We start from the raw sequence: 25,448 nt of genomic DNA on the forward strand, positions 1-25,448 counted from the left end.
GAGAAGTCGGATGTTGACATAAGAGACTAACGATTTCCGCCCAAGAGAGAGCCAATATGGAGACGCTATGCTCAAGGCAGATGCCCTTTGTGTTTGTCATGTCTCTATGTAAATAAACGTCTATGTCCTCGTTGAGTTGCCTCACTTAAGTTATTACAGTATAGAGGGACTTCTTATGGTCCGACAGCTATGCTTGGCAGGGTACGTATCCTATAGGGAGACGAACGTATGCCAGAGGTCGACGTAACATAGGCGCATCGCGAAAACGCTTCAAAAACCAGCTTAGACGCCATCTTGCTTTAGCTGAAATAGAAGAAAGCAACTAGTTGCATGCGGCCTCAGAAAGAGACAGCTGGGTTTCACTCACAAAGGTCGCGGGATACACATTTGAGACCAAAAGAAAATCTGCTGCCCAGGAGAGACTCAGACGGTGAAAATAAAATTTAATAAATCTTAATCGACTACCGGTGGACAATGGTTATGCATTTCTTGGATGTGGCAAAATACGTAGGTCAAAGCTGGGGCTGCGTAGCCAAGGGAAATACTGCATTCCTCATTAATCTTCGGACTTAAAGACAAGCTTTATTATTATATTATTATTTAAATGGCTATCAAGATAAGGAAAGATGACGTGATAAAACCGGGAATCACACCATGTCTAAATGTTAAAGAACTCCGTTGTTCCATCGTTTTATTTTGACAAGGCAGCTGAATTCGCTGTGCAGATATCTCAAAGTATGGGGGAAAAACGTATTGCAGGATGTAATATTTACACGCTATTTTTCAAAATAATTCCTGAAAGTTGTTTTCTTAATCCACCAAATTGATCATCAAATTTCGTGGATATTCTAGACACTGCTCTGTGATGTGATGGAGAGTAAATGCATGATCAGCAATCCTGCTTGCTTTTCTCTGAACTTTAAATTTGAGGCAATAGTAACTATCACATCAAAACAGCGTAAAAATTTGCTACGGAAGTGAGAAAAAGTTTATGCCTCTCAAAGTCTTGCAGTTTGCCACGTGGCTCTTTATTTTAATTTTTATGAGCACTATTTTTTACCAGTCTTTAGGGGCTTCTGGTCTTTGTTAGTTTTAGTTTTAGTTTTAGCGACGGATCTCAGAGTCATTGTGCAGGAAAACACGTTTAATTTGGGAAAATAAAACGCAGTGGGTTTGATGAGGATCATATTAACCCAACTACTTATTTGCGTCCCGTCAGTCTTTCATTAATACAGGTTTATAATGTTTGTATTTGGTGGATGTTCTGGTAAAGCTACAAACAATGCGATGGGGAATTTTCATGTCTTTCTGGTAAGCAACTGCATTTTGTTTCTTGGCACTTGTGTTCAAGTCTTGTCCATTTCACAGGCAACTTTTCTTTTAGACTTGCTTGCGTGTTGGTCTCGTTTGCCTCTCGTGTTCTGAATTTCCCTCATTTCTAAATTTAGCATGTTTACATCGTTGATCAGTTTGTATGCTCTGTCTGGTATCCATCGCCTCTTGTATTCTGTCTGGTATCCATCGCCTCTTGTATAAACCTTATCTCCTCCCAAAGACTCCCACGGCTTGTTTCATTATTACGTCATTAAATTTCAGTTTCTCTTCATTAGGCACAAGCAGAAAATGTTTTTACAAAAATAAATAAAAAAATTCTCACAAAGACAGACTCCTTCTAAAGGTCAACAAATAGACTGGTAAGTATGCTTATTAAAATACATTAATTTACAAGTAACATAAATTAGTTGTTAACTTTAAAGATATTTCATTCTCCATGAATCTACTTACTTTTAATATGAATGATTTAAAAAAAAAAGAACGTGCTTATCCAGTCCTCATTCCCTCCATTGCCCTGAATATATAACTCCTGGTTAAGCGAAGGTATAAGTTTAATCAAAAGTATATTAGATTCTAAATATAGTTCAATAGGTTCAGACTTACAATATGGTGCGCAAAATGCTCTTGGGTGTGTAAAAATTGACTATAATCTTTTATGAAAAGGGTCTACGTACAAAAATGTTCAAAATACGGATGATCAAGATCAAATTTATTTTAAGAAAATTATATTTTTAAAAAGTATCAATGTCAAACTAAAGGTTTTCTAGGTGTGGCATTTTAGCTAGTAATTATTTTCTCAAAGATAAACGTCAAGAGTCCAAATTTCTAGGAGAATCGTTAGAACAGTTTTTGAGAAACGTGTCAAGTTTTTTTTCTCAACAATTAAGAATTTTCAAACTGAAAAAAATAGGACTTACAGAAAAGTCTAAAATATGCTTAAAAATGATTACATGCTTTCAAAAAGGTTTATCAATATTTCCGTACTCTGTTCATAGTACGAAACAATTTTTTATAAATTTCTTACATTGAGAAGTCAGAATGTACAAGTCTAATTTCTATAATAAGTAATTTGTTTATTGCACGATGTGGCCTGACTCTAGACAAACTAAATAATTAGTTCCGTTGTTACCTTTCTGGGTCTAGTTTTCACTTTCCGACTTTGAAAAAATCCTTCCCTGTCGATGTCGAGAGTATAGAGAGAAATGTCAACGTCAAAACTCTGCGAACGCCTGAGATTGAATTTGGTTAGAAATTTCGTTTTTGTGCTAAACGTCACATTGAACTGGTCAGGCATTTGATCACCAGTGTTGTCACTCGCCTCATATTGGAACATAACTGTAGAAAAAAATGACCTCTATTTTCATAAACCGAAATAAATCAGAGTAGATACAATACAAATTTGCAAATCAATCAATCGATAAATTGAAACCTAAACAACAAATTACTATTTTTGTTCCATGTAAAATGTTTTATAAAGCTTATATCCACTCTGTCTGTCTCTCTGGTAAAAAGTTACGTTATATCTACTACACCCATTCTCGGATCAATTTTAAACTTTGTACAAATATTCATTTAAATAGGCGAGACATGAATCAATAAAAAAAAGGTAACCAATTAGTCAATGAATTATTGGTAATTAATTGTTTCGTTTGATTTAGAATAAGGGAAACAGCTTCAACATTGTATAGATATATAAACTTAAAATCCCCTTGGCTGCGCTTATGAAATTTTTTGACTGTCGTTTGCATTATTGTTGTTTTTCTTTTTGTTGTTTTATAGAATAGGGTATTTCATTCTCATAACACCATGAAAGGGGGATTGTAAACTCAAAACCTCTCTTTGCTGGCGCAAGTAATAATTTTACATTAAAATCACACCTACAGTAAACAAAATTGCTTAATTATAGCCAAAAAATCAGTCACAAATTTCCTCCTGGATAGGGGGAGGGGTTGACAGGGGTTGTTACTTGAGTCACAATTTAATAGCGATGACCATTAAAATCAAAGGCTGTTGGGGGGTTGACAGGGGTTGTTACTTGAGTCACAATTGTGTAACGATGACCACTAAAATCAAAGGCTGTTGGGGGGTTGACAGGGGTTGTTACTTGAGTCACAATTGTGTAACGATGACCACTAAAATCAAATGCTGTTTGGGGGTTGACAGGGGTTGTTACTTGAGTCACAATTGTGTAACGATGACCACTAAAATCAAAGGCTGTTGGGGGGTTGACAGGGGTTGTTACTTGAGTCACAATTGTGTAACGATGACCACTAAAATCAAAGGCTGTTGGGGGGTTGACAGGGGTTGTTACTTGAGTCACAATTGTGTAGCGATGAACACTAAAATCAAAGGCTGTTGAATCTAACGAATGACGTTGATTGGCTCTTCCGCATTTCTTTTATAATTAGCTCAATGAACATTTAGTAAAACTATCTGAGAAACAACATTACCCACCCCTTTTGGGTACATATTTGTTCATCCAGCCTCATCTCTATAAAAAATTATCTTTGTCGCCCAACCGTGTGAGCCACCACGAAAAAGTCATGGAAAGATAACTCTTTTTTTTCTGCAAGTCAGACTAATTACCACACGTAACTTTCACGGTGACAGAGAACGAGGCTCAGAAAAAAAAAGAGGTGGATGCGAGAGAACAAGTAATCTTTCTCTTTACATTGTATTCTTGACTACATTTATGTGTGTTTTTTTTTAAATACGTTAAGATCGGTTGTCATTAGAATAGCATGTTTTTTTTCTGTATCAATTTTTTTTTATTTTGTCCCTTCGTATTGCCCTTCGTTTCCCAACCATGGCCATCGACTTAACATATAGTTCGTGGAGTCAATATGTCTTCTAATGTAGTCAAAATTCCTGCATCAGGTAACTCTTTATTTCTATCACTCGCATACTTGTGGATAAATGTCATCGACGAAACTATTGCTCTCGAACTTCGTAACCTTTGTTTGTGAACATTGGGGTAACTATGGCGACGCCTTGTCCGTTGTTCTTACAGACGGAAGCAGTCATACACTCTGCTCGACAATATGCTGACTACATGAATACTTCCGTCTAATAGAGGCGTATGCTACGCCGCGGGTCGACTAGTTAAAAGAAATAGTCATGAGTGTGCATAATGGGGTTACATTTTTTTATATAAAAAGCAACATACTAGTTTCTAAGAAGTTATTAGACAAATGTTTTTATTTATAAATCGCACTGACCTTCAATACCAGTGATATGACTAATGATGGCAGAGAAAATTACAACAACATTAGACATTCTCCAGAAAGTTCTCTTTATTCAAATCTGTTAATATTGAATATATTTACTATCTGTTTAAATACAAATATTAGGATTATCAATATACTCTAAATTATGAAAAAAAAATTGTAGTGAAATATATTATGAAAGAAATATATTTAATTTTAAAGTTTTGTGAATTTTACATAGTGTTCTCTGCCACACCCTCTATTTAGGCCGTGACAGGTGGTCACTAAAAACCGTGTCCAGAACACGAACGAGACACCTCTGAGTTTAGAGAGAGGAAATAAAAGATGATATGCCAGTTACTATGGGAGCTTAGTTGAGAGCGGACGTACGTGAAATATTGTATTTTGAGATTTAACGTATTTTGAAGATTGTGTTCATACTTGGATATAATTTATAACTATTTGTATGACCAGCCGCATATGGCTGGATATTATCATTATTCTTCATTTTTTATGTTTCTTAAACTCTCTGTCCAAGCTTCACTCTAAGCACCTGAAAATGAATAATTATCTACACATAGACGAACCCACGCTTCTATTGCATTATTACACACTGCATTACGAGTATATAAGACGTTACATTGTCGAAATAATTTATTAGACACTCAAATACTTGGCGCTTAACTTTTCTTTAGATTCCCTCATTTTCAGCGGCCCCCTAAAGCGAAAAAGACGCTATTAATTTTGTGCGAAATGTCCATCCGTCCCGTTTAGATCTCGTAAACTAGAAAAGATATTGAAAATCCGACATCATGATATTTTAGACCATTCAAAGTTCTGATGCAACGGCTACTTTTTTTTTCTGAAAGCGAAAAATCTCATTTTTAAGATCAGTTATACAAGCAGTTTTTTCCAGAGAAAAAGCTAATTAGTATGCATTATAAGTTAGACCTAAATTAAAACGAATACTAATCTTGTAAACTTTATTTTGTGTACATTTATATTACAGAACGCATGTATTTTTTTTTTAAGCAATCGAAAAAAAGATTGAGCCTTTTCAAAACAATTACATCAATTATAAGACTTTAGTTAGGCCAGGAGAGGCGCGGTAGCTGAGCGGTAACGCGCTTGGCTTCCGGGTTCGAATTCTGGTGAATACAGGGATTTTCAACTTTGGAATCTTTGGGCGCCTCTGTCCACCCAGCTCTAATGGGTACCTGACATTGGTTTGGGAAATGTAAAGGCGTTTGGTAGTTGTGCTGGCTACATGACACCCTCGTTAACCGTACGCCATAAAACAGATGAACTTTACATCATCTGCCCTATAGACCACAAGGTCTGAAATAGGAACCAGTTAGGCCAGGTTCACATCTATCTTTGCATTCACTTGCACCTATCCTTTGATCTGCTGGACCATTGGGGCACTACACAAGATCTGTCAACCTTCTTTCTCCATTCTTATCTCTCATTTGTCTTTGATATAATTTCATTTGGATGTTCTTTCTGAAAATATTGAAGCCTGCCTGGGTGGACCACTTCGGGGGCCTATTTTGAGTTTGTGTTTCCACACAAACTGTCTTTGTAATCTTGTTTTTTTTTAATTTAAGCGGACACGATCAAAATGAGACTGATACAATTAATAAAACATGTCATTTAATTATTTTAACAATACCTGTAAGGCTTACGTGTCTATAGAGGTAATTACAACTAAATAAAATGCCAAAACGCAAAGGCTGAGTGGTAAAGCGCTTGGCTTCCTAACAGGGAGTTTGGGTTCGAATCCTGGTGCAGACTGGGATTTTAATTTCGGAATCTTTGAGGGCGACTCCAGTGACGTAGCTAGGATATGTGATGCCCAGGGAGGCAGATCCTTAAGATGCCCCCCTTTTTTTTCCAGTAATATTTGAAACAGCTGATAGATGTGCATTTTTTCAAACTACAAGTAATACAAATGCATTGTACGTGTATTTTCGCTTGCAAAACTATTTATTTTTTTCTATATTTTTATTAATCAATTTCGAAACTAGTTAGTTCCAAATTTTTCATCGTTGATTGCAATTAATTCTTAATAAGCTGTATTAAAAAAAACAAACTTCACTCGCGTACAGCCAAACAAACCGGGTGACATACTGTAATGGTCAAAGATGCAAAATAAAGATAACATTTAGAACAGGATCATGTAGTCGATATAGTTTCATTTTTATAAAACTCATGATCTCAAACAAGTCCTTGTTTCAGAAATTTAAAGTCTGCGACAAGTTGAAGTTGAAGCCTCGTTCGCTCTAGACGAATTTCCTTTTTTGTTAATGTGGCTATGAGCACTATGGGATTGATTTTGATTACGTATTTGTTTTGGAACTAGCTTGGTACGGAGCAAATGTTCTTTTTAGAGCTTGTTTACATATTTTTGTTTATAGCGTGGTAGATTTTGATAATCATTCAATATTATGCAATGCACTTCTGTTACAGAAGTCAACAAATAAAACCTACTCATTCACAAGGATCGCCGTAAACAGACATCTCCTTGAAGTGGTAGACCAATTCACACTCTGGGTAGAATAGTATCAAATGACGCTTCACTTGATAACCGTCTGGCCAGGACCAGAAACCTTCAGGCGACAGTTTGGCGGAATAAATAGCTCTTCCCCCCTAAAAAGATCAATGTCTATCAGGCGGTGCTTCTGTCAACCCTTAAATGGATCTGAGGCATAGACACTATACAAAAAGCAACTAAGACTACTTGAGCGCTTTCACCAAAAATGCTTGCGTTCCAACATGGACATATGGTCTACAAACAGCGATGTCCTTGCGAACGCCGGTATGGTGAGTATAGAAGGACTTCTTATGGTCCGACAGTTACGCAGGGCAAAGTCAATCGTTTTTGGTGAGCTAAAAGGTGGCCGACGTAACAGAGGCGCCCCACGAAAACGCCTACAAGACTTAGGTGCTAACTTGCTCTAGCTAACATAGAAGAACGCATCTGGTTGGATTCGGCCTCAGAACGAGACAGCTGGAGATCCCTCAAAAAGCCGAAGGGTACACATTTGAGACCAAAAGAAAATCCGCTTCGGACGACAGAAGCAGACGGCGAAAAGAAAATCTTAATCGACCACCTGCAAACACTAGGTCATTTTTCTGTTAATGGTAAGGTCAAGGTCTGGGCATTCTCTTGAGATGTCACTGACAATGCTCTGTAGATTTTTTTTCAGAGCAGAACACATTTAGAACACATTCGTCCGCAAATAGCAAGTCCATAATTACTGTTAATTTTATTTTGGATTTTGCTTTGAGCCGCCACGGGTTGAATAGGCCACTATCAAATCTGTATGCTATATTTATCTCGTTGTTTTCTCTATTTGTGAATGCATCTGTCAGCGTAGCAGAGAACATGATACTGAACAGTGTAGGTGCTAGGACACAGCCTTGCTTTACCCCGTTTGATACTTCAAAGGGCTCTGATGGCTCTCCACTTTCCTTAACACGAGCCTTTATGCCATCATACAATAGTCTCACCATGGATATGAATTTTGTAGATCTTTTAATTAATAACTAAACACTAACATTTGTAGTCGACATTTAAACTATAGTCTTTTTATTTATGACTTTCTAAGAAATATCTAGACTGGAATATTATCTTTAAATCTAATCTGTATCTAAACTAAAACCTATGCAAATGTATAATTAAAATATTTGTTATACTTTGTATATCTAATATTCTACAGAGGTATGGTCTGTAGCTAGCGTATCAATTATACTTACATCAAGATACACATTTAGATCTAGATTTCTACAAGTAATTGTATAAATAAATCAATACATTGTTTCAATGCTTCTAGCTAGATTCGAACTAAAATTAAATAGATCTCAAACCATAGACTTATATTTTATAAGTCAATGTCTCTAACCCCGACAAAGACTTCACAATACAAATAAAAATGTTCAGATTCTAGTTTTAGATCTATCCAGATCTGGTACATTGTATTTAGTTTCGTATTTTGTTTTCGTCTATAACCGGCTTAAGGAATGACTTTCAAAGCCTGTCCAATGTTATGGCATAGCTGCAATCCAGCAGAAGCGTAAATTATAAATTTATTCTCTTATTTATAAGCTAGGTATATGGGCGCCCGCAGTGGAGTGCAAAGGAAAATCTGAATATCTGAATTTATTAATGCTGAAAACACTAAAACTAGATCAAGGAAATAGTAAATAAAATGTGTCCGTTCAGTAAATTAGCGGTGTAATTGAAGCTATCCCTCTAGAAAGTAAAGTTAGGGTGTGTCTCGTGGTTTGTTTGAAACAAATGCTCTTCTACTCTTTCTTTTTTATTTCGCAGGAATCATTCTCCTTTATTTCTCTAACATTATCTAAGTCATTGGTTCAATTGCAAGAGTAGATGCATGACGCGTAGGACGAAATCATATTGTTTTTTAAGTAATGTCTGTATTGTATAAGACAAGAAGATTACAAGGTCAATATTTTGTCTATATTTTTTAAAATGGTCAGATCTGGATTTTATTCATTTATATATATTTTACTTTATATATATTTATATAGTTCGTCCATCGTGGTTCGATGATGACCACTTTGTCATCCAGGGGGCTGAGGGTTTTGCACTAGGTTTTTATGCCTCCTTATGTGGCTGGTGAGACCTATGTCAGCCCGGAATGTTCGGCAGCACACTGGGCAGGTTATTCCAACTGGAGCTAGTGTCGTTGGCCTTGATTGTCTTCTCTGGCGTTTTTTTTTTATTTTCCAGCGTTGTTCTCTTTTCCTCAGCAACCTGTGCGTCAGTTTTCACAGCGCGACACCATGATGCTCTGTCGTGTGCCTCTGTCTCCCAGGTGCCTGGGTCTATGCTGAACGCCGTCAGAGAAGCTTTGAGGGTGTACCTGAAGCGCTTTCTTTGACCACCTTGCGATGGTTTTCCTTCGCTTAGTTGGTTATACAAGAGGTTGTTACTTGAGTCACATTCTGAAGACGTACCCTGCCTATCGCAGCTGGGACTGCATCAGGATTGTGTGGATAATTTGCAGACCAGCTCTTGGTATTTTGTCTTGTCATTTGACATTCAGTGTTTTTCTTAGATATGTCATGTGGAAGACACAAGACACATATATTTTACAAAGACAATTAGATGACTTACAGAAATGGGAATCAAATTGGAACATGTCTTTCCACCAAGAAAAATGTCAGTTGTTAAGAGTAACAAAAAAGCTAAAACAAATTAATTCCACTTATCTTATTCATGGCAAACCAGTAACACAGACTAAAAACGCAAAATACCTAGGTGTTATAATAAATGAAAAAGTGTCATGGAATCCACGTTTTGATGAAACTATCAAAAAAATCAAACAAAGCATTAGGATTTATTAAAAGAAATTTCTATAAATCAAATAAGAACATAAAACTAAAATGTTATTTAACATTGGTTAGGCCAATAATAGAATATACATCCTCAGTTTGGGACCCCTCAACTCAATATAACATTAAGAAACTGGAACAGACACAAAATAGAGCAGTGAGATTCATAACAAACGAATATTCACACTTAACCTTTAGTAAAATCACTAAATTTAGAAATCCTTTAGGATAGAAGGCTCAAAGTAAAGTAGCAATTATACATAAAACACTGAACCATAATCTTCAAATACAAAAACAGAATTTAATAAAATACTCTGAAAGACACAAAGATAAAGGCACATTCCTCGTCCCATATGCTAGGACAAATTTGTACAAATACTCCTTCTTCCCTAGTGCTATTAGAGTATGTAATGGGTTGCCTGAGCTAGCCAGGAAAACCAGTGACTTTGCAGAATTTAAGTCTTTGGTTAATTTGCATGACTAAATGCATGACGCGTAGGACGTAATCATATTCTTTTTTAAAGAAACGTCTGTTTAATATAAGATAAGATAAGTGATTCAGTTTCTTTGCATGCTTTCTGTACAATGTTCACGTTTCTGAGTCCTAGAGCAATGCAGTTAGGATGACAGCTCGATATATCCCTAGCTTTGTATTTGTGGTGATACCTCGTCTGTTCCAATCGTTTTTAGACAGTCTGCCATACGATGCTCTGGCCTTGGCGATACAAAGGTCAATTTCATTATCGATCTTTCCGTTTCTGGAGAGTGTGCTGAGTAACATATATGAATTTAGCCTCTGCATTAATATTATGTCCATTTATCTTGATGCTTGGATCCGAGTAGGCTTTTCCTGGAACAGGCCAATATAAGGCTTCAGTCTTTTATTTTACTTTAGGTTTAAATTGAAGTATCTAACAGTTTTGCGTATAGCTTATTCTTTTTCTCTATATTTTTTTTATATTGGTTCAACTTCACCATCAACTATCTCTTAGTCTGTTGAACCACTGGGCACCACACAAGATCTGGTAACAGTCTTCCTTCGTTCCTGTCTTTTGCTTTGGATAGGGTTTCATTCAATTCATTCATTCATTCTTTGATGATGTCTCTCCATCGCTTTTTCTGTCTGCCACTCTGCCTCTCCTTCTTTTTTCTGGTATATTTGTTTAGTTTGGTAGGCCTAAAGGAAATAATTAAGCAAAATTTCAGCGTTATCTGGGATTGGTTGTAGAAAAAAAAAAGACTTGTACAGACGTTTTACCAGATAGACAGAATTGATATACGCTATGTGAAAAAAGAGCTAAACAAAGGTTACAAAGACAGTTTGTGTGGAAACACAAACTCAAAATCGGCCCACAATGTGGTCCACACAGGCAGGTAAAAATGCAAGTTTCGATAATTTCATAAAGAACATCATAATGAAATTCTATCAAAGGACAAATGACAGCGAAGAATGGAGAAAGAAAGTTGAAAAATCTCATTACCCGGTTACCTGTGTAGAGTTTTGGCTTGAAGTCCAACCTAGTAATTTAATTTTTTCTCCAAGAAAACAAACTCAGTTCCCTCGAAAGCCAAGATATGACCTCTACTGTCAACATGTTGACATTATATTAATGTGGTCACCTGTCTATCTATGAAAATGTAATGAGCTAAGCAAATAAAAGTGTGGGAGTTGTTCATCTCTCCCTATGTCTGGTCAGCATAACCTAATTGAGAAATTTAACATGTTAACTAGCCCAGTCAAAGCTCAGGACAAACAAAGTTTTATAATATGCCTGCTGTGAATGAAATGCCTATTTATAAAGTAAAAGTTACATTTCCGTCTTTGTAGTAAAAGATACTTGGTACGAATTCATATATCTAAAAACTTTAAAACGTTAATACATTAGTCCTACGTAACAGACACTAATGGAACCACGCCCATTTGATACATATGAATAGGTGCACTGTTTTTAAGATCTGATATCCCACCAACTATCCTGCTCTTATTTTCGTCCGGAGCAGAATATGGCCGTTATTGAAAAATGGACCGAAAATAAGCCAGAGCCGGAGCCAGTTCAGTCCTTATTAACATATAATAAGCTATAGTATAGACGGGTTAACCAATATGCAAACTCTGGAATGCGTACGCTTCAAAACACTGACACAAGAGAAAGGCTTAGGAAAAGATGTCTGCGAAATGAACACTTATGGGACGAACTTTGAGCTACATATCGTCTGCTAAATGTCAGTGCTACATGTAAAAAATAAAAACGAAAATTCAATGTGATTTTTGAACAGAAGTAACAAATAACTAAAAAGCTTAAATGTTTTAAAAAAACAAACCACGTTGCTTTATATTTTTTTAATGTGCATGACTATAGAATATTTAACATATAATTATAAACGACTCGTTTCTTTACGATGTTTGAACTGTAATTTACTTTACACATGGTCTTATAGAATAATTCAATCAATGCAGCATACACATTAGATAGTAAGGACATGGACTTTGATCGTCCGACAAATGAAAAACAGTTTGAAGAACCACATTGACATTTCCATAAGGCTTAACATTTTAGGGGCAATATGTAACAATAGGCAGATGTGCATTTAGAGATTGCTATATTATGATAAATATTAATGTGTAAAGATAAACATAAAAAAAAGGTATGTACAATAAATTGCTAAACGTACTGTTTACAAAATATGAGAAACATCGACATCAGTGAACTTCTAGGTCTATCAAGCTGACATTGGTTTTGACAACAAGAAAATGCAATGAATGTAAAAACAAAGATAAATCCAAGTATCGTATAGATGAAAAATGGCTCCAGAATTGTAGGTGCAGTAATTACAGCACATCAGTGGCTGTGTCTGGCAGACACTTGGACTAGTACACAGCTCTGGCTTTAAGTCTGGCTCTCCCAGTACACATTCTGTTCAAAGAAACAAACAGTATACATTACAAAGTCTCGACTATTCTACTCTGTACAGCTTCCACTACGTATTTCTTTACAATTTTAGATTTGACGAGCTAGTGTATATATACCATGCCCAACGAGCATAAATTTAAAGTCCGTTTCTTATATTAATGATGAGGTTCATTGTGGCAACGTCCAAGACAGCCAAAAGACAGTTTTCAAACAACACCAAAATGAAAATTTATCAATAATTTAATCTTAGTTAACACTAGAAGCACTATATTGCTGTTATTCCTCCATTTTGGTTCTCCCTCCATTCAGCACGCATTCGCACCATTCCACATTTACATTACGATGCTCACGTAACAGCGATGTCGAATGATATACATTTTATCATACAAATGATACACATTCATTATCACACGAATAATACACATTCTTTATAACAAATATGATACAAATTTTATCACACATATTATAAACATTCTTTATTACACGTATGATACACATTTTTTGATTTACAATGAAAGTGTAAAATTATTGTTGGTGCTATCTACTTATTGTTACTGTCAGGATATATTTAAAAATCTCTTGTATAGTCGAGACCAATCATTACAGAAAGCCTGATCACAGCGACGTCGCAGCCTCTGGACAGTTTACACAGATAGCTCGTTGTAACGTCACAATATGTAAACTCCGTACACTTTGACAGCGACCACAGTTGTCTTCTCTTTTAGAGAGCATTATAACATTAACACATGAAGTCGAGCCTCGAAATTAGAGCATGCGCAGTAAAAACTTGCGGAAGTTGTAAGGATCAACTGCTCGCTCATGGATGCTCTGGTAGAGTTACCATTCACCTGACGACTCTAAAAGACTATGACATACACAGATGTGCGACTTCCCGTATTTTCAATAAGAAGATTAAAAGTTTGCCTTGCTATAGGGATTCAAATAAAACTTTAATAAAAAATATAACAAAGGTTTAAACGTCACACTCAATGCAAGTGCAGGCTAATTAACTACCTTTGGGTGAAGTTATCACGGTAGTCATTGTGACTGTATAATTTTCCACTCGAGAGCAATAGTCACAGCACAGTGATCGGTTTGTCAGGCAGATACTTATGTTAGTACACAGTGCTGGTAATAAGTCTATGTCACCTGGGCCACAATCTGCAGAGAATAACAATATATACATTACTTGACATTGTATCGTCTATATGTCGCAGTTAGTTTTCTAGTAAAAATGTTCACACTCTAATAGCGCCGATTTCTTCAATTGGAGATGACGTCATTTGTTTCTTTTTTTTAAATAATTAATGCTGTATTTTTTTAATTGTCGCTTCGTTATGCTTTGATATGACGTAATTTTTTTTTCTTCTTGTACGTTTGGTGGACTCACGCCATCTTGAGCTACAGAGTCATGCTGTATCTTTTGAGTTCCTGAATTATCCATGTGCTTTACGTTACTTAAAGCTTTAGCGATTGCATTGGATATTTTCTTAGAGGACTATTTGAACGCTATTTAGGGTGAGTTTTATTCCACATCGTATTGTATAAGTTATTTTAATAGGGATTCGTTCATATTTTTTTAGTGTAGATTAGAAGTTAGAATCTATCTTATTTCTTTTCTATTTGTTTTGTGTCTATTCAAACACCTAGCAGTACAAAACTTCCAAAAGAGAAGACTGGATAACCTTGACAAAAAAAGTCCATAAAGTAATTACACAGGTCAATCTGTTATTTACTATTTTGTTTACTCTGAAATATACATAGTTTTTATCTGCCAGAAGTAGCTTATTTGATATTAAAAAGTGCACACCCCTCTATGCACAATAATACACATCTTTGTCACATGTATAATACACATCTTTGTTAGACGTATAATACATCTCTGTCACGCGTATAATACACATCTTTGTCACAGATATGACACACATCTTTGTCAGACGTATGATACACATTGTTTAATTTACAATCATTTTAAAAAAATTTTGCAATCTATTTACTCTTCCTGTCTCGAAATATGTTTAAAATCGTGTGTATAGTTGAGACCAATCATTACAGGAAGCCTGAACACTGACTGCGACGTCACAACCAGTGGGAAGTTTAGATCGATAGCTCATTACAATGTCACAATATGTGCAATCTATACTTCCTGATAATGGCTACTATTGCCTCTATGTTTAGCAACCAATAATCATCAACCGCTGCTGGACATAATTTTGCGAGAGGAAATAGCATTATTTGAGGTCGCGCCTATGAATTTGAGCATGCGCAGTAAAAATTTGCGGAGGCAGAAACGATTGGCGGCACGCCCAGAGTTGCTCAGGTAGAGTTAATATTCATATGTCGACACTAAAAGGCTATGCCGTACATACATGGGGGACTTTTTGTCTTTTCAGTAACAGCTTATAAGTTTGCTCCGTTACTAAGTTCCAAATTAAAACTATATTATCAAGGATTTAATCGTCACACTCAAAGCAAGTGCAGGTTAATTAACTACCTTTGGTTGAAGTTATCTCGGTGGTCATTGTGACAGTATAATTCTCCACTCGTGAGCAATAGTCACAGCACAGTGATTGGTTTGTCAGGCAGATACTAATATTAGTACACAGTGCTGGGAATACGTCTAAGTCTCCTGATGCACACTCTGCAGAGAATAACAATATATACATTATTTGACATGTATCGCCAATATGTCGCAGTTAGTTAGTTTTCTAGTACAAATTTCCACAATCTAATAGCGCCGATTTCTTCAATTGGAGATGACGTCATTTGTTTTTTTATTTTATAATTTATGCTGTATTTGTTTGAATTGTCACACAATGCAACTGCAGGCTAATTAACTACCTTTGGTTAAAGTTATCTCGGTGGTCATTGTGACTGTATAATTCTCAATTCGTGAGCAATAGTCACAGCACAGTGATCGGTGTGTCAGGCAGATATTTATGTTAGTACACAGTGCTGGTAATAAGTCTAAGTCTCCTGGCGCACAATCTGCAAAGTACAAAAATATATACATTACTTGACATTGTATCGCCTATATTTAAATGTGATGGCACTGAATATTATTTATCTTGTAAAAGAAATCTTTCATTTACAAGTTGATTCGCTGCTCGCCAAAGTTTATGTTACCACTTTAGTTGTTGATAGGACCATGCCGAGTTATTTGAGAACTTTTCGTTTGTTACAAAATTAAATTGTCATGCGACCAGCCATATTAGTCAAGAAAGTATTAAATATTAAAAACTCTTATTTACAAAGACAATTTTGGATTAAACATGAAGTTTTTAGAAATTAATATCCAGTTGGTCGAGCAATAAAGAAGTCAGTTGAGAAGCTTCAGAGGAATCAAGAAATGCGGGTCTATGTTTTTCATTTACGGAAGTAAGCTTCTAGCAAATGCTAATTATAATTCATTAGGCCACGACCCCATAGCATAGTTTAAAATAAGGTTGTGAGCGTGAATACGTAACACCCGAAAATATTTTTAAAACCATCTCAACCAATCAGTCTTCAGGACATTCTGTCGTTAAAAAAAACACCTTGCAGTACAAAATATCCAAATTAGAAGACTAGAAAACTCTTACAAAAAAACTGTCAGTACATGTACACACGTTAGTAAACAATGACATCTGGTCACAGTGTGTAAGCAATTTAAGTGATTCCACAGGTTAATCTGTAATTTACTAATTTGTTTACTCTGAAAAATACGTTTTGTCAGAAAGTAACTTATTTGATATTTCTTTGTTGCGAAAAGTATACAACCATCTATGCACAATGATACGCATTCTTTACTACACATTTCATACACATTTTTTTTTCAAACATGTTGTACTAAAAATTAATTACACATTTTTGTGACATGTATAATACCTTTTTTTCAAACATAATATACACAAAATTTATCACACATGATACACATCTTTGTCACACGTATGATACATATTGTTTGATTTAAAATCATTTAAAATTAATTTTGCAATCTATTAACTTTTCCTGTCTCAAAATATGTTTAAAATCTCGAGTATAGATGAAAGCAATCATTACAGAAAGCCTGAACACTGACGTCGCAACCTGTGGGCAGCTAGGCACATCACGACGTCACAGTATGTAAAATCTATATACTCCTTGATAATAGACAATTATCGTGTCTCAGTTTAGCAACCAAAAATCATCACCTGCCGCTGAACATTATCTTGCGTGAGGCATTAGCATTATTTGAGGTTGCGTCTCGGGATTTGAGCATGCGCTGTAACAACTTGCGGAGTGGCTTGCCCACAATTGCTCTAGTGGTAGAGTTAACATTCAAATTACGACTCTAAATATCTATGACGTACATAGATGTTCGAATTTTCGTCTTTTCAGTATCAACTTAAAAGTTAGCTCCGTTATTAAAATCCAAAATAAAACTATATTATCAAGGGTTTAATTGTCACACTCAATGCAAATGCAGGCTTAATTAACTACCTTTGGGTGAAGTTGACTTGGTGGTAATTGTGACTGTATATTTCTCCATTCGTGCGCAATATTTACAGCAATATCCTCTGTCTGTCTTGCAGATACTTATGCTAGTACATGTAAATGGTAATAAGTCATAACGAGTATCAAGACAAGCTGCAGAAAATAAAATAAAAAACAATATATATATATTTCTTAACATGACATCCTTTGTATTTAAATGCACTGGCAATAGATATTATTTATTAGCTTGCATTTTATTAGAAATATTTCAATTGCAATCTTGAAATAAAAACAAAATCCACATTTTTGGAAAGCAATAGTAGCATGAATAGTTGATGGTAAATAATTGAATCGGTGCTGATCAAAGTTAATTTTACTAAGTATGGCTGAGAGGTCAAACCCGCTTGAATACGCCGTAGTCAACTAACAAAGCAGGCTCGAGTTTGAGCAGAGTTGCGTTTGCTGAGCGCTTAAAGAAGCACGGAAGAACTTCTCCCACATAACCCTTCTCCCATTGTTCTACAAAATAGATTTGGACCATAACGCACTGTGCATGCATTTAGCTTGAAATATGTGCTATATAACATCATTAAATTAATGAATTCATTACTTTAGTTAGTTATACATTCATGTTGAGTAGAGAGAAAACTTTTTTTTTTAAATTAAAAGAGCCATTGGTCAAGAGAATATGACATATTATAAATTCACATTAAGAAAGACAATTTTGAACTAACAATAAAATATTTAGTCCCAAATATCCAGTTGGTCATGTAAGGAAGGAGTTTGTTGAGGAACTTCATAGGAAACAAGAAATACAGATTTATAAACTTTATTTTTTCTCTAACAATGTCCAATGGGAAGTTTTGTAATTATGAGATAGCTCACAGAGGAAAGTTATGGAGGCTTCACCCAACAGAAGTTGGTACAGCTGCCAAGATTAGAGAGAGAGAAGTCCTGATGGTGGTCAGAAGAATCCAAGGAAGCCTGACGTTGCAGTTGATGGACATTTGCTCGACGGAAGAAATAAAAAAAAGTCTGAAATCAACAGACGATTGGCCCACTGCTGAGACTAGAGATAGAGGTCCTGATAGTGGTGAAGAAAGCCGAATGGAGCCTAAGGCCGAAAATAAGAGAATTTTCACGTAAAATATTACCAACCTGCCCCACAATCATTTCCTCCCTCATGTGTATCTGAAACCCATCCCTCAAGTCCTTCTCCGCAAAGCCATATAAAGCGACCTGTTATGCCAACTATCTTGGTAACACCCACAATGAAATCCCCAAACTCTCCATTTGTTAAGTGGCTGCCCTCAATACCGAACGACAAGAGAGCAATGCAACCACGTCACTGCGACAAGATAAAGATCAAGTGGAGGAAAAGAAGAAGGCGTCGTATGCGGAGTTCAACTTCCATGGCGATGCAACCACGACGTCACTGAAGCCACATGAAGACCAAGTGGAGAAGAAGAAAGCGACAATTGCTGAATGCAACATGGATGGCTTTGATATGCTCAAGAGGCAAAGCCGTTGGCGCTCCCACCAATCAACCCCCACCTGCAGTGATGAAAATTTACAGCAATGTCATACGGTTGATTCTGCCCGGGAGAGACCGATCTAAGGAGGGGCAGTGTTATAAACCTGGTGGTGACACAGATGGGGGTAGTGGTATGTGTGTAGGCAGCCGACGCAATAGCCCCAGGCCAGCGCTAGACAAGTGTCAACCTTGACGAGTTACGACGGTCAGCCAAGACAGTTAAGGAAGGATCGGTGCAATAAATAAAGCACAGGAGCGTCACGAGAGATGTAGTCATGTGATCGACTAGAAGGCTCGAGCGATGTTCCATCCGGTTCTAGAAGGCCAGCAGGGACCCTATATAAAGAGCGGACATGTCACAGTCAAGACAGGATTCAGTACGAGGCTCAGTACAGCCCGGAACGAGACGGAGAGGCCAGTGCAAGAGTTGATGCGGCAGTACGGCTATTAACGGAGAGATATTTGTACAGCCTTGTGTTACGTGTTGCCTATTGTATAATATTGGCTGTTATTTATCGACATTAAACTATTACGTTACTTTGGAGCCCTGAGATGTCAAGTTCTTTTTAAGTTGGTGGTGTCGTGTGGTGCTGTTTGCAGAGCTCCTGGATAGGGAGATTCGTTACAATAGTAACGATATAGGTTTAAACAGAAACAAATTACAAATGGATTGTAAAAACCCTTACAAACAGCAGATAATTAATTAGGATCCTTTAAGCATGTCACATCTGAATTGACAGAAGTGACCCTTAAAAGCAGCTCTTAATGAATTGGGATCGATGAGCAACTATCAACTGAACTAACAACACTTACCCTCAAACTCAGTACTTAATGAATGTGGGATCCTATAAAATAATTGACAAATTTTAAATTTATATTCATGTCTCATGTATTTTTATATGTTGTTTTTGCACCTTGCAGTAGGAACTCCTTTCATTAAAAAATAAAATAAATTAAAGTAAAAAAACATTCATTAGTTTGCATAGTCTAGAGTCTAGACTGATCTCAAATATTCAGTATTAAAACGTTTGAATGATTCTAATGCTAGACTTAAACCTATAACACTAGCAAGAAAAAAAAATAATTTACTATATGTATTTAAGTAGCCTATCCTGTAAGTGTGTGTGTGTTTGTGTGTGTGTGTGTGTGTGTAGGTGTGCCGTTGATACATAAAAGTTTCTTTCCAGATCTTGCTATTTATGGGGCAGATGATGTAAAGGTCATCTGTTTCAGTGGCTTACTGTTAGCCATTGTATCGTGTGGCCAACATAACGACCAACCTTTACTTTACCCAACTAATATTCGGTACCCATTACAGCCTGAGACGCCCTAAAGATTCCAAAATTAAAAATCCCAAAGATTTGAACCCGGGATCCTTGTTTCGAAAGCCAAGCGCTTTACCACACGTCTTCGTCAATACATGTATTTACAAATGTCCTACCATCAGGTGAAATGGTTGTTCTAGTTGGAAGTTTAAAATATCTGGAGCAATATTCACAGCATAGAAAAAACTGATCCTTGCACACAATAGGGCCATAGCACAGGTCTGGTCTTAAGTCTAAAGCTCCTGGTTTACAATCTGTAGAGAAAAACAGTCACATGTTTTTTGTTTTTTTTTAATCAAACCCTACTTTATGTATAAACTATCCTGACATTACCAGCGGCCTGAGAGTCTAAGTTTGTGTTTACTAATCTAGTGGATTGGATTTAGATGTATGTTAAAGTTAGCTAATGATCCTTTCAAGTTTTTTTTCTTTCGCTACGAAAATAAAATTAGTTTTGCGAAAATTGGTTTACCCGAAGCCGATACATTCATATCTATTAAAAACGAAAAGAGCGAAAGCTTTGTTAAATGAATGGGATTATAAAGTGAACAATTAAACGAAATAATTTTTAGTACGCGATTCATGAATGAATATAGATCTAGGCCTATCTCAACTCGGCTTCGCAGCTTTCGTAAACGAATGTAGTCTCTTAAAAATGCTTTAGAAAACCAAATTTGAATGTTTATTTGATCAAAATATGAAATAAATGGACTATAATTAGTATGTTCATGTGTTAATGTATAAAACTATCAGTGCAAAGAGAAGTTTTATCATCTTAGAGTTGAATTAGAGTTTTAGATCTAGGGATGGGATTATAAAGTAAACAATTAAACGAATTAATTTGTAGAACGCGATTCATTACGGTATTGTCTAATGGCGGGATGTTAGTCAGGAGATCTGTAGTCACAGATATAAAGAACTAATTTATGTAAAAAAAAAGCTTTTGAAACACAAAATTGAAGGTTAATTTATTATATAATGAAATCAATGAATCTTCTTTTGTATTTTCATGTGTCAAAGTAAAAACTATCTGCGCAAAGTGTATTTCTTAAAATTAGATCTAGGTCTAAATCCTTTCGATCTTTTCTCACGTCAACATTGTAGACATGGCCTAGATCCATAAAATACTATAGCTGTAATAGAGTGGGACAACTTTTTTTTTTTTTTGGGTCTTAAGTTTGTTTTAGGGCTACAATACATACACTACTGTCTAAGTTGGTACCCAAGGAACATCCCTGCCTAGTTTTATCAAGATTGGTCAAGCGGTTTTGATGTCTATAAGTAACATACATACACCTCACATTCTACTTTATAGTATAGATAATATAATAAATTAACCATTCATATGTTTATCGCTTTAAAAAAAAAGACAAAATGACCAATTAGCGCAGAACTCCATTGACGCAGGATAGCTGCCTGGTGGTGTATTCGATAGTCTCGATGGTGATGGTCCTGGGTTTACAGCCAGACCGCAGTCATCCTCAGTATTCCTGCGGGAGGTTTGGACTAGGAAGTAAATTATCTGTAACTCTGGAGTAACACTCTAATCTTAAATTGTATCATTAGTAAATATTGTTACGTATTTCTGAATCTTCTGGCTAGATGTATTAGTTGGCACACAAATAAAAACACTGCAAAGAACTTGACGACTCAACTTTCAGTTTCATATAACTTTAATGACTATTAACCCTAACAATTCGTCAATGTAACATGTAGCGTAGAAGACTGTACAATATCTGTCAGTTTACAGTTAGCTATACTTCGTTGCAATTCATCTCTTCACTTCGTTGCAATTCATCTCTTGTCAACTTGCATCGAGCCGTATTCCACAGAACAGACCAACGACACACTTCCCAGTGTCGCTCCAGGTCTCCTAAAGCTTAACCAAGTCGCACTCAAGTCTACCGAATCAGAGCCGCACACGTCTTACATCGACTGTATCGACTGTAACGGCTCAAGTCCACTGTAGTTCGCTGTATAGACTTTAACGACAGTAGTCCACTCCAGTTAACTCTACCCTAGTTAACTTGCATCGAGTCGTACACATTTCTCTTCCACAGAGCCGCACACGTCTTACATCGTCTGTATCGACTGTAACGGCTCACTCACGACTCCATACAACTGACTTTCACATTAACTTTCTGGCTTATATAGAGTCCCTAATCGCATCTCCAAAGTTGCACAAACACTCCTAGTATCCTCTGGAATAACATGTCAGGAAACGTCACATCCTGTCTTTATTTATACATGTAGATTCCAGAAAACACTCGCTGCAGTGTCATCAAGTCGGGGTCACACGTAGTGACCTTTATCTGTCACTGTTCATTAGTAACTGTCCCCCTACTTAGATCTGTTCGTCCCCTGGAACAACACGTGTGGACACGTCACATCCTGTCTTTGTTTGTACATGTAGATTCCAGGGAACATTAGCTGCTGTGTCATCTCGCCGAGGTCATACGTTGACCTCTACCTATCACTGTTCATTTGTAACAATATGAAACGAAAATGGGTTGTACCAGGTGGAAGCGGCGATACATGCCATCGGACAAACCAATACTTTTTTTTTTGTATTTTAGTTAAGAATTTACACTATTGTAAAAAACATTGTCAATAATATAATTCATATACGCTATAAATTAAATTCTTATGTTGAGTCGCCCCACCCAGCCAAATGCAAATTCGCTAGCTGTTACGCTTAAATCAAAGCTCATAGCACACAACTGAGTTAGCACAGTTGTTTGGCTTTTCAGACGCTCTTGAAAGAATTGGATAACACTTTAGTAAAACTTTCAAATATGTATTTAGAAAGGAAATTGGCCATGGAGTATTCTACTCTAAGCGTATGTGATTGAATTTGAACTAATTGTATCGAATCTATTTGAATAGATCAATTCGGATATGATCTGATTGCGAAAAATTCAAGTTTGAAAGATATGAATCCTCTCATGTTTATTTCATTAATACTTATTATTTAACACGCTATCGCACTTTTTCACATTTGTACTACGTTTCGAGATATTATAAATTGAGACGTATGTATGTAGGTATGTTAGGCATAGGAATAAAAACCGTTTCAATAATCTAATAAAACTTGGCATAAATAATCCTTGGGCACAAACTGAAACCGTGACGTATGAATAGTAGCCCTAAAACAAACAAGAGCATAAAAAACAAGGTTACAAAAGACAGTTTGTGTGGAAACACAAACTCAAAATCGGCCCCCGAAGAGGTCCACCCAGGCAGGCTTCAATATTTTCAGAAAGAACATCCTAATGAAATTATATCAAAGACAAATGAGAGATAAGAATGGAGAAAGAAGGTTAACAGATCTTGTGTAGTGCCCCAACGGTCCCGCAGATCAAAGGATAGGTGTAAGTGAATGTAAAGTTAGATGTGAATCTGGCCTAACTAGTTCCCCTTTTAGACATTGTGGTCTATAGGGCAGATGATGTAAAGTTCATGTTTTTTTTTTGCCTACGGTTAGCGAGGGTGTCATGTAGCCAGCACAACGACCAACCGCCTATACTTTTCCCCAACTAATGTCAGCTACCCATTAGAGCCGAGAGGACTCAAAGGCGCCCAAAGTTTCCAAAGTTGGAAATCCCAGTCTTCACCAGGATTCGAACCCGGGACTCCCGGTTCGGAAGCCAAGAGCTTTACCGCTCAGCCACCACGCCTCCCCTGGCCTAACTTATGTTATATAATTAATTTAATGGTTTTGAAAAGGCTCAATCTCTTATTGGAATCCTCAAAATAAATAAATAAATAAATAAATTTCCGATTAAAAAAAAAGTTCAGAAAAATGAAGTTTATAAGATTACTATTCATTTTAAATTAGGTCTAACTTATAATGAATACTAATTAGCTTTTTCTTTTTAAAAAAATGCTTGCATAACTGATTTTAAAAATTAGATTTTTCGCTTTCAGAAAAAAAAGTAGCCGTTGCATCAGAACTTTGAATGGTCTAAAATATTGTGATGTCAGATTTTCAATATCTTTTCTAGTTTATGAGATCTAAACGGGACGGACGGACAGACGGACAGACATTTCGCACAAAACTAATAGCGTCTTTTCCCCTTTTGGGGGCCGCTAAAAAGTTGCTCAACACTAAGAAATTATTGCTATTTCATGGATCTAAACCATGTTTACCTTGTTTACATGAGATAAGAGCAAAAGAATCTAGATCTAGATTTAATGTTTAAAACTATATTTAGCATAGATAGTTTTTTACTTTGACACATGAAAATACAAACTATTGTCTACTACGCCGATATTTTGATGGGCCGGCCTTAGGCCACAGCAACCTATGCGACCGAAGTGGATTCGCGCTAATTCTAAGTGTACAAATTATTATTTGACACTATTTTAAAACTTATAACAGATTTTCTCGCGGCCTCCTGTCGAATTACCAGGAGCTCATGGAAATCTTAAATTGCAAAATATACGAATAATGGCTGGAATATCCGGAAATTATTTAAATCTTTAGAAAACTCATACAAATCTCCTGAAATATATAGACAAAAATTGTCATTTTGGGGTGTCATCCAAGTCATTCAATATGGAAAACGCCAATCCTACTCGCGATAAAAAAAATGCCATTTTGCAATACCCGTAATTGTAGAATCTAGTGAAAGAAGCTTCTCGCATCTCAAACTAATGAAGAATTACTTGAGGTCAACATATCTCGTGGATAGATTGAAACATTTGGTAACTTTTGCCATTGAGCGTGATTTATGTAGGAAATAAAAAATTTGACATACTGTACTGCTTCGCTACACGCAAGGCTCCTAAAGTAACTCTTTACGTATTAAAGAATGAATAAAATGCAAAGACGAATTTATATTTGTCCCCACCTCAGAGTTGGTGCCATAGAGTAGAAACCCTATTTCTATATTGTGTATGTTATTTCTGTATTGTGAATGTTATTCACAACTCATGTTGCACTAAGGTGAACACTTTTGACCTTAGGTGAACCAGAGAGTTAAAGGCAGTCAGTCAACATAGAGATCTTGTAGCAAGCACTTGATAGAGTCACTTAATATATAAGCAGTAGAGTTAGATGTTTAAAGTAGTTGGTTGTAGAATAGTTACTAAGTTGTTATATTGGTGATATTTCTGTTGGATTAATACTGACCATTCCTGGGTCGAATTGTATATCGTATTCACCATGTGATGTTATATTAAACTTATTGTGTCTGCTACATCCAGCGCCATTTCATTATTCTGTGGTTTAGAACATGAACCCAATGTCACCACCACGCCTACATTGATAAACCGACAATAGTAGCACAGCATCAAACATAACTACAGCCACATTCAT

At 36.2% G+C, this 25,448-nt stretch overlaps 2 protein-coding genes across 5 annotated transcripts in view; both read right to left on the minus strand.

The window, feature by feature from the left end:
* LOC106080032 (uncharacterized) overlaps nt 1-8,483 on the minus strand; it is a 58,304-nt gene extending 49,821 nt beyond the window's left edge. Inside the window, exons 1-3 of one of the 3 annotated variants that reach the window (XM_056033883.1) lie at nt 8,301-8,483; nt 4,554-4,638; nt 2,465-2,670 (exon numbers count right to left, since the gene is read on the minus strand). In XM_056033883.1, the coding sequence (XP_055889858.1) occupies nt 2,465-2,670; nt 4,554-4,611 (264 nt within the window). In that variant the 5' untranslated portion in view covers nt 4,612-4,638; nt 8,301-8,483. Of the gene's footprint in view, nt 1-2,464; nt 2,671-4,553; nt 4,665-8,300 lie in introns of all 3 variants that reach the window. The other 2 variants (XM_056033881.1, XM_056033882.1) reach the window with 2 other exon arrangements.
* Nucleotides 8,484-12,256: 3,773 nt separating this feature from the next.
* The window catches only part of LOC106053597 (uncharacterized), a 69,340-nt gene continuing 56,148 nt past the window's right edge, over nt 12,257-25,448 (minus strand). For both annotated transcript variants that reach the window (XM_056033672.1, XM_056033673.1), the window contains exons 17-22: nt 20,245-20,382; nt 17,276-17,422; nt 15,656-15,802; nt 15,309-15,455; nt 13,829-13,975; nt 12,257-12,817 (exon numbers count right to left, since the gene is read on the minus strand). In XM_056033672.1, the coding sequence (XP_055889647.1) occupies nt 12,624-12,817; nt 13,829-13,975; nt 15,309-15,455; nt 15,656-15,802; nt 17,276-17,422; nt 20,245-20,382 (920 nt within the window). In that variant the 3' untranslated portion in view covers nt 12,257-12,623. The remainder of the gene's footprint in view (nt 12,818-13,828; nt 13,976-15,308; nt 15,456-15,655; nt 15,803-17,275; nt 17,423-20,244; nt 20,383-25,448) is intronic.

The sequence above is a fragment of the Biomphalaria glabrata genome, chromosome 6 (genome assembly GCF_947242115.1).
Source record: "Biomphalaria glabrata chromosome 6, xgBioGlab47.1, whole genome shotgun sequence".
In the NCBI taxonomy this organism is placed as follows: Eukaryota; Metazoa; Mollusca; class Gastropoda; family Planorbidae; genus Biomphalaria; species Biomphalaria glabrata.